Below are 9340 nucleotides of genomic sequence, written 5' to 3'. Positions count from 1 at the left end.
TATTATTTTCTGAGCTGAAGCAGAACACCTGTTAATATTCCAGCTTGTTACAGGTGACTGTGAAACACTTGACACTGAAACAGGAAGTTGTTCCTGTTTAAGCTGCTCACATTTTGATGTGAAGCTTTCAGTTTGTTTCACCGATGGCATCTGATTTATTCTATTCTTATTCAACTGCTGTTTAGCGAGATCTTCGTCTCAGTGTTATAGTTTTATATTTACATTAATTTATCATTTTGCAAATAGTAAAACAAATAGAAAAGATCACTTATTTAGTTTGTAGACAACAAACTGAGATTCAGATCCTGTGTGAAATATACATAATACAAGACAATAACATGAATGTATCATTCATTAAAATGCAATAATAACATCTGATTCTCAAACGGTTCATTAGGTTTAGTACTTTAAGTACATTTTGATGACGTACTTTAACTTAAGTACAAGTTTGAAAGCAGGACTTTTACTGGTTACTGAGTGAGTATTTCAACAACGTATTGCTGCCACTAATAACTTAAGCGTTAAGCAAAACAATACTCTATTGTTCCGATTTTTCCTTGCCACACGTGAAGGCATCATAGAGTCTGACTCCAGGCTTCAGTTGAGTGATGGCGGGTTGGAGCGGTTATCGTGTGTGTGCGCGCGCGCGCATGCGTGTTTTACTGTGACGGTTGTAAACTAACTTAATTACTGCTGAAAAGACTTGAAGAAAGAAAGGAAAAAAAACATAAACCCTCCCGGGAGAAGAGGGAGATAACAGCCGCCTGAGCCACCCAGGGAGCTGACATTTAACCAAATAGTTTTCCAGGTGAAGTCTGATTAGTTGAACCCTTTTTTAACGGTCGGTTTTCTACGTCATAGAAGTTGAAGTTTTTTTAGCTAACCTGCTAATTCAACCGCCGTGGTTCAGTTTCATTTTACACAAGGTAACTTTCACAACTTGCTCGTAAAAATATTTATTTTAAACGTTTGTTGGTTGCGTTAGAAAAGGACACAAGTCAAGTAAAACAAGTTACTACAGAAAAACAGCATATTAATTAACTATTGGGTTCAAGTGAGCCGCAAGCTGTCATCCGCCATCCTCGGTCCAACCAGCCGACGCTTGAAATGTATTGCTCGTCTACTCGTGGTGTTACGGTAAGCTGGCTTGGATAGGGGGTAGATGGATAATGTAAATTGTAATATTACCTAATAATAATCTTGTATCTGTTATAACACAATTTCCTTAATTGGTTAGCTAACATTTCCACAGGATTCTTGTTCACGATGACCCCATTATGTCAGATTTCATGTAACTTTACTGTAAAGTTTGTGAGAGAATTAGGAAGCTTCAGGTGAGTGCAGTTTGTTTTCACACACCAAAAGTTTGTATGCATTTTTCCCTTCGCATTCTGCGGAAGGTTATGTTTTGATCGCTGTGTATTTATTTATTTGTGTGTGTGTGTGTGTGTTTGTGTGTTATTCGCATAACTCAAAAAGTATTAAACCGAATCGCATGAAATTTGGTGGGATGATTGGTTATTATCCGGGGGCCATTTGATTAGATCTCGGGATCGATCGGGTCAAAGGTCAAAATATTCTTTTTACCATAGCGTGGTCAAATGTTCATACATAATTCCGATGTTAAGTTTACCACAATATCAGGTATCAAGTTACATCAATTTACAGTTCCCCACACTCTCATACCAAGTACCAAAAAAGTTGCTGCGGTGAAGGTATGCGCTCTACCGAGTGCCTGTTCTTGTTATTTTGTGTTGTCAGAATTGAAGTGTTAAAAAAATGCTGATTAATGTGTCAGTTTTGGTCTGTGCAGGAGGATGGTGGTTCCATACGTCTTTCTCTGCCCTGAGGAGGCAGTGTCAGCAAAATGGAAGTCTGTTTGAAGACCCCCTGTTCCCCACATCCGACCAGTCTCTGTTCTACCAGAGCAACCGCATCGGCAGTGTCACCTGGAAAAGGCCGAAGGTGAGAATGAAAGAAGTGGTTTGCTCTTTCTTGTTGACTTTTCTTTAGCTTCGCTGTTGTGCATCAAGAACAAAGACTGTAAATAAAGAAGTGGACGTTCTGCTTTCTACTCATTCTCTTTAAAATTATCTTCCCAGTTTAGTGAAGCACCTATCTGACTTTTTCAGTCCACATACCGATACTGATACCTGGGATTTGGGTGTTGGAGTTCTGATCCAACACCAGTGTTAAATTAACACGCTGCATGCCTCAATTAAATTAATAATTAAATTAATAAAATAATAATGACAATGAAATAATAATGAAAAAATACATAATAATGAAAATGTAAAAAAGGCAAAGTGTATATACATGTATATAAAGTGACAGCGGTGAAAGGTTTATCAATGCTGTTTAATTTTTATTTGAGGAGTATCTGGCGAGCGGTGATTCCTTATAAAGTCTAATAGCAGTTGTCAGGGATGTTCTCCTGTATCTGTCCTCATGAAGCAGAGCTCTATCAGTCTGTTGGAGAACGTGCTCCGCTGTCCCTGCAGTAGACGGTGGAGAAAGTGGTCAGGGTTCTCCAATATGGACAATCATTCCTTCAGTGTCATCCTCTCCACCACCTGTTCAGGAAAGTCCTGTTTGCAGCCAATGATGGAGCCGGCTAGAAGGAAGGAAACATCAGCAACAGTTGGCCAACTGTGTTTTAAAGATTTTGGAATATCTTTTATTGTTGCTAAAGAAAGATTTATGTACAAGAATAATAAAGCAATGTCACTTTCATAATGAATTCTCTTTAAAAAAAAAAAATAGTCTTAATCTATGTTTCCTCGCGTCTCTCAGATGAACATTCGTTCAAAAAACTCTTTCTTTTTGCTGAGTTGTTAATATTTATTTGAAATAAGAAGAACAGCGTACCACTGATTGTAATGATGTTTGTCCCTCTAGGAGTTATGCGGCAACCCCCATCTGTTTGTGGAGGGCATCAGTGCCCATGACCTGCACCGGCCAGCTGGGAAACTGCTGGTTTGTAGTCGCCTGCTCCAGTCTGGCCTCCGGAGGCACGCTATGGCAGAAGGTGAGAGAAAGACAATTCTTTTGCTGCTGTAGCATTTTGTGACTTCTCTGGTAACTATTGAAGTCCAAAGGGAAGTGTTTTGACACGCTTGGCCAGGTGTCGCTATCCATGGTACTGAAATATAAATGGACAAAAAAAACAGACACCAAAATACAACTAAGTTGCTCAATAAAACAATTAGAAAAAAAAGTGCAGCATCTGAATGGATCTGGTAATATTTCATGGCATTGCTAAGCAGTCGGTCAGAATATTGTTAAAATGTCTGAACCAAAGCCGGATGCGTGCGTGCCCTGATGGGTGTGAGGCATGTGTATGTGCAAGTATATGGGTGTCAGATTTGTGTGACTGGGTGTGTTCACTTAAGATGTGTGTGTACTGTCAAAGATTGCGGCCTTCTACACAAACACAGACTCGCATACACAATCTAGGATGGAAGCGGTCATTGTTAATGAGACACACGTGTGATTATTTGTGTTATTTATATACGTCCGTGTGCATCCTGCTGCTACGTGGCTCACTCAAGGCTTCAAATGTTGCGATGGTAATGTCAAAATCAGTATTTAAATATCGCGTTTGGTTTAATAATTATAATTAGTATTACTATAATATTCAAATTCACTTTTAAAAGCTGCAATAAATTACCTTGCAGGCTTCATAGTCTATATAAGTCTAAATAAATGGTTTGTGATTCATTTTCACAAATAATAACCTTTAAAAAAACAGGAATGATTATTTTTACACTGGTTGCAGAAATGGCCGTGTGCGTATGTGTGTATGTGTATGTGTGTGTGTTGTGTGTTTTTTCCACTCTTGGTTAGCTCGCTCCTGCTGTCTGGTCTCGGAGGTCCTCTGCAGCTCTAACTTTTCCATGAGCTGAAGGGAAGCTGAAGCCTGTTTCGGCGTCACTGCCTCGGTGGAGACGCCCGTTGTCCTGACACCCGCTGACAAACACACAAAGCCTCTTGTGTGATTAAGGACTACAGGCACTCTGACGACAATTATGACATTTCCACGGGATAGAGACCCGGAAATTGCCGTCCTGTGGGACAAAATGAGCTCAGTGGTTAAAGACAGGGCTGGTGATCGTCTTCTAGTGTTAAAAGATGTGTTGATTCACATACAGAACATGGCATGCGTTTCTTTAAGAGATTAATATTTTTTGTTTCTTACACAAATTAGTACTTGTTTGTATCCCTTATTTAGCAATGTTAGTCAACTGGGGAGATGCATTTCCTTCAGATGCATTAAATCGTGCTCTTTGTAATATAACCGGCTCAATTTCATGACGAGCTAACATTTTTATTTATAGTCCCTCACTTTTATTTCATCTCATGCTCTTCCTGCACCCTGAAAGGGATCTGACCAAAAGTGAAAATCTTGAAGCAGGCACTTACTGGCTTATCTCAGGCTTTCAACTGCAAATCCTAAATACATACAGTTTTGTGGATTATATTTAAATGAACCGTATTGATGTTTTCCCTACTTCTGTCGTGTTTCTGTCCACACTAGATGTGAAGGCGTTTCTGTCTGTTCTGTTTTCAGTGAACCCGTTTGTTCCAGGTTCGTTCTGAAGTTTCTCTCTTTGTTTCGTCTAGCAAGCTTCTTTTTTCTTTTCGAACTCTTGCTTTTCTTTTAGCTGCTTTGTAGCTTTAGCATTTTAGTTTCATTCAGAAACATTTCTTCTCACAAATGGCCAACAACTCAGACAAAAAATAAAATCTATTTCTAAGAAAAAGAAAAACAACTAATATGAAGGAGAAAAGACAAGCCAATTGAAGCAATTGAACTACAATGAGAATTAAATGACACATCAGCATGTGTGTGTTGCATCATCTCTCGATAACATCGGTCCAACTTCTCCTCTGTCCAAGGTAAACTCACTGTGTCAGTGTCACTCACTACTGTGTGGTGTGTTTTTCAATTTTGTGTTTGTGTGTTTGTCTTTATTCACTTCGTTTGAAGCACACTGTCCATTGAGCTCGTTCTCCATCATTTTTGTCATCACTCATTGGTTAAAGTTAAGAAAGTTTTTGTTTGTGTGGGTTTGATTAATTTTATATATGTTTGCAGTGGCGTATTATTATGTCGGCGTTATTATTTTGTTAATTTATTATCTATTTTATATCTATTTTAAAATTTTTATATAATTACGCATAGCTTAGCTACAGAATCTTCCATTGTCACTACACATTCAAAGAGTCCATTGTCACCCTACATTGGTCCCTGTGGGCTTTATGTCAGCTCAGCAAATTCAGCGATTTGTTTTTTGTCATTTTGTTCATTTTCATGTTCACTATATAAATATATAATATTGCCATCCCCACCCATTTATGAATGAGGTTCAGCCAGACAGGTTCAGGAGGCTTCAGTCTGTCTGGGTCACAGGCTCAGTCTCGTCTTGAGCCTATCTTGTACACCTCCTCATATCCTCCACATCATCCCTCCCCATCTGATCCTGAGAGTGGAGACTCAAGAGATCGTCAAGGAGAGAGAGATTCCTGCGTCTCCCGGAGAAAGCAGACATTTTTTTTTTTTCTATTGTTTTATTGTCCATACAATTTTGGGTTGCACACTTGGTATTTGCCACTGCTAGTTTCATTTTGGCAGCTTTCATATATAAAAAAAAGGAAAAAAGGAAGTAATTTCTAGGAACATGTTTAAATTAAACAATTAACATTTTTTTTTTTTATTTAAGTTATTTAGTTTTTTTTTTAAGTTCGTGTAAATGTGTTTTTGTTTTTTAAAATTTAAAAAAAAGTAATGTATGTGTATGTGTGTAGTGTAATATAAAATAAAAATAAAAATAAAAAAGTTTGTGCTCTTTTTTTTTTTTTTTTCAAAATAATCGATAAGAGAATCGATAAGGAATCGAATCGATAAGCAGGAATCGATAAGGTATCGGAATCGTTAAAATCTTATCAATTCTCATCCCTAGTCCACACTGAAGCAGTTGTGCTCATCTTACTAAGCAAAACTGCAGTGGAGAACCATGTCACTGCCAGCATATTGCTCCAGTAGGGTGGAACGTTTGACTGGAATCAAATTGGGAGCGATGATAATTTATGAGCATGGAGCTGGAAACACACCATCCTGGATTGTTTCCTGCTGCTTCCCTTCAGTCCAACTAAAACACAGGGAGACAGACACTCTTTAGAAGATCCTCTAGCTGTTGTTACACACCACTCCTCCTTGTTTCCTCCCTTCCTAGTCTCCTCCCCTCTTATCCCGTGCCGCCATCCCCCTGTCCAGCAACACCGTTAACAACCAGCACCAATGAGAGAACACAGACAGCTTTCAGTCGATCTTTAATAGATGTCACTCCATTGATCTGAGTTTTGGGTCAGGCCGACGGTCAACCATGCAAAGTGAATATTTGACTTTTGCTGCTACTTTGTTCTGCTGCTACTGTTGCTGCCTCTCCTGTGGCCGGTCGAGGTCTTCAGAAAACAAAATGCAATGACAAGAATGGCCAACAACTCAAAAACACATATCATAACAGGATTCATCTGGGCAGCAAAGGGTGTGTTTTATTGACGAGAGGACATTTAAATTGGACCCTAATAAGACCCAAATCCTACTACTCCCTTGGGGGAAGTGTTAGGGCTACATGGCTCTCCAAAGCAGTAGTTCCATTTAAAACAGAATAGTAGTACATGCATGTCTTGTTTCTTTCTTTCTTTTGAGTAAATATGTGTGATTTATTTGGTGAAAAATACTTTTTTAAAGGTTTGTTAAGTGCTTCAATAAACATGTGGCTGTTTTAGAATGGACAGTAGCTAAATTAAATAAGTCCTGCACAAAGAAGGTGGAACTACGATCTTGTTGCTGTAAAATTACACTTTAATCAGTGATACTAAGACATGAAACGCAAACTTTCAGGGAAAAAATATAAAAAATAATGTGTTTTATTTCTCTAGCTGGATGTTTTTCTAAAGGTCAAAAAGATTGCGAGGCGTCTCCAGCACTGAAAGGATTCGACTCACAAAAAGTGAAGCATCATTTGTCGAGCGTGAACTCCAGCGAGCAGCTGAGATTCGCAGCCTCTGCGGCTTCCTTGAAAGCAAACAGGAAGTACATGACCCTCCTGACCTTGGCCAGCGCTGCGATCCTCTCGCCGAACTCCTGCATGTCCGCCTCCAGCCACTTGAGCGGTGACTCCTCCGGGTCCTCGGCGTTTCGCCAAAATGATCCGATTGGATCCAGTAGCTGACGGGTCATCAGGTAGGTGAGGTCAGGGGTCCAGAGCTGGCAGATGCCGGTGATGGTGACGCGGCCGTGGGCTGCGAGCGAGAAGAACCAGCGGCAGAAGTTCAGCTCCTGGTTGTGGAAGTCCAGCCGGTACACGGCCTCGTGGGGGAGGAGCAGACGCTCGCCGTCCTGTCGCTTCTGCCCCGAGCGCAGCAGAGACGACGCACGGTGACGCATCATCTGCAGAGAAAGTTAACGAACACGTCGGGAGATATGGATTGAATTCAATTGAATTCAGTTTATTTCGTGAAGCCCGTTATCACAAAACCTTTCACAGGGAAAATAGCGAAGAAACCTTCCGGATGAAATGGGTTGGAGAGAACTAGACGGTTTGTGTGTGTGTGTGTGTGTGTGTGTGTAATGTCAGATTTAATCGTCCACCATACCACTTCTTATTCTGTGGTTATGGACGAACCAAGAACACGTTTATGTTAAAAACAAATTTCCTAAAAATTTAAGTTAAATCGAGATCCGTTTTTAGTTTTTGGTGAAAAGCTTTATCCACATCGCTCGTCTCCACTTGTAAAGGGATTTCCAGAGCCCGAGATGATGTGTCTTTTTTTTTTGTTCGAGTCCCAATGATATATATTTTAGGATATATTACAAAGTAAAGCTTTTATTTAAATCAAATACTCTATGATGGCCAAAACGTCTGCGTTAGGCTGCCCTTTCAATACGCCGATGGATTGGTTGACTGGTCGCTGTTGCTCTAAAACCACTTTTCTTAACCCTTGTGTTGCCTTAGGGTCATTTTGACCCGAATCAATATTACACCCTCCCCCCGCCTTTGGGTCATTTTGACCCGATTCAATGTTTCACCCTCCTGTTACCTTTATATTTACTAACATATTTTACCCTTTGGGTTCAATTTGACGCCAGCAATTAAAATCTCCAGAAAATTATTAGAATTAATATTGTTTTCCAAGTTTAAGTGTGAGGCACTTTATGTTTGTTTGTTGACTACCGAAAGAACACCGACATTAAACATTGAATGGGGTCAAATTAATCCTAAGGCGGGGGGAGGGTGTAATATTGATTCGGGTCAAAATGACCCTAAGGCAACACAAGGGTTAAAGCAGAACAAAAGGTGCACATTAACAGGCAGCCAGACGGTCGGTTAAAACAGTCATTGAGGCACACTGCCATGCTAGTCGTCAATAATTCTGATGAGTAGAGCTATTGATCACTGACATTCAAAGCACCGGGCACAGTATAGAAAACAAAGCAGATTCAAGAACAGATTTTATGACGACGGTTCATCCATGCAGGGGGGAAACGTAAAGCACACAATCTCCAAAGAAAGTGAACTTTGAAAAGTCGTCCAACAATAAAAAGAATAGCATTACATAACATGTTCCGTTACGATCTTTACTAGTCACATTAGTTTGAATCTTTGTCCATTCAATTCTATTTTCCTATAAGTAACAACTAAAACATTGCACACACAGATATTGTGACAACAGACGTGTGAGAACCAAACCTCGGTCAGTGAGGGGTCTTCTTTGAACTCCAGCATCAGCGTGTTAGAGGGGGCGTTGCCGGTGTCCATGTCTGACCTCGAGGTTATGATCCTGGGGTGAAGAGAGCAGGCAAGTCCAGCTTCGTCTGGATGGATGCTGTGATGACGGAGCTCCAGTGAGAGTGAGGTTTCACTCTCGCTCTCTCTTCCCTCGTAGGCTTGTCACACACCTCCTCCGTCTCCCTTCCCCTACCCTCCTCAATTATTTCCATCACAGAGAGGCAGTTTCCTCACTGTTGTCCCCTCCCCAACTGCCCTCCTGCCAACAGGGTGAATTGGTTAGGACCTCGGGGGAAGACCCGGAACACGCTGGAGGGATTCTATCTCCCAGCTGGCATGGGAACGCCTCGGGATCCCTTAGAATGAGCTGGAAAATGTTTTACGGGTGGAGGAAAGCATGGGATGGCCTGCTCGGTCTGCTTATTGTGTATATATATGTATAAATATATATACATATATATATTATATAACTTATTACCATAACAGAGAGGCAGTTTCCTCACTTTTGTCAGGATGAATCGGTTCGGATCCTTTGATTAGCCACA

At 40.4% G+C, this 9340-nt stretch overlaps 1 protein-coding gene across 2 annotated transcripts; it reads right to left on the bottom strand.

Moving 5' to 3' along the window:
- Positions 1-6081: 6081 nt before the first annotated feature.
- On the bottom strand, positions 6082-8894 carry ompa (olfactory marker protein a). Of its 2 annotated transcripts, XM_056441528.1 has the most exons (3): positions 8757-8894; positions 7118-7456; positions 6082-6152 (listed from the first exon to the last, which is right to left on the bottom strand). In XM_056441528.1, exons 1-3 carry the CDS (start codon positions 8823-8825, stop codon positions 6144-6146), a joined length of 417 nt encoding a protein of 138 aa, XP_056297503.1. In that variant the 5' UTR covers positions 8826-8894; the 3' UTR covers positions 6082-6143. The 2 variants fall into 2 exon arrangements, with proteins under 2 accessions (XP_056297503.1, XP_056297502.1); XM_056441527.1 differs by lacking the exon at positions 6082-6152 and having other exon boundaries at positions 6332-7456.
- Positions 8895-9340: the final 446 nt, after the last annotated feature.

This window comes from Pseudoliparis swirei, chromosome 20 (genome assembly GCF_029220125.1).
Source record: "Pseudoliparis swirei isolate HS2019 ecotype Mariana Trench chromosome 20, NWPU_hadal_v1, whole genome shotgun sequence".
NCBI classification, from domain to species: Eukaryota; Metazoa; Chordata; class Actinopteri; order Perciformes; family Liparidae; genus Pseudoliparis; species Pseudoliparis swirei.
The sequence above is the reverse complement of the archived record's forward strand: the minus strand, read 5'-3'. Positions and strand labels throughout refer to the sequence as shown.

What these genes read in the sequence shown, in the direction of transcription:
- ompa (XM_056441527.1), bottom strand. Translation starts at nt 8,825, where the DNA reads ATGGACACCGGCAACGCCCCCTCTAACACGCTGATGCTGGAGTTCAAA. An exon ending in AAGACCCCTCACTGACCGAG is followed by an intron (nt 7,457 to 8,756) that starts GTTTGGTTCTCA and finishes CTTTCTCTGCAG; the next exon opens with ATGATGCGTCACCGTGCGTC.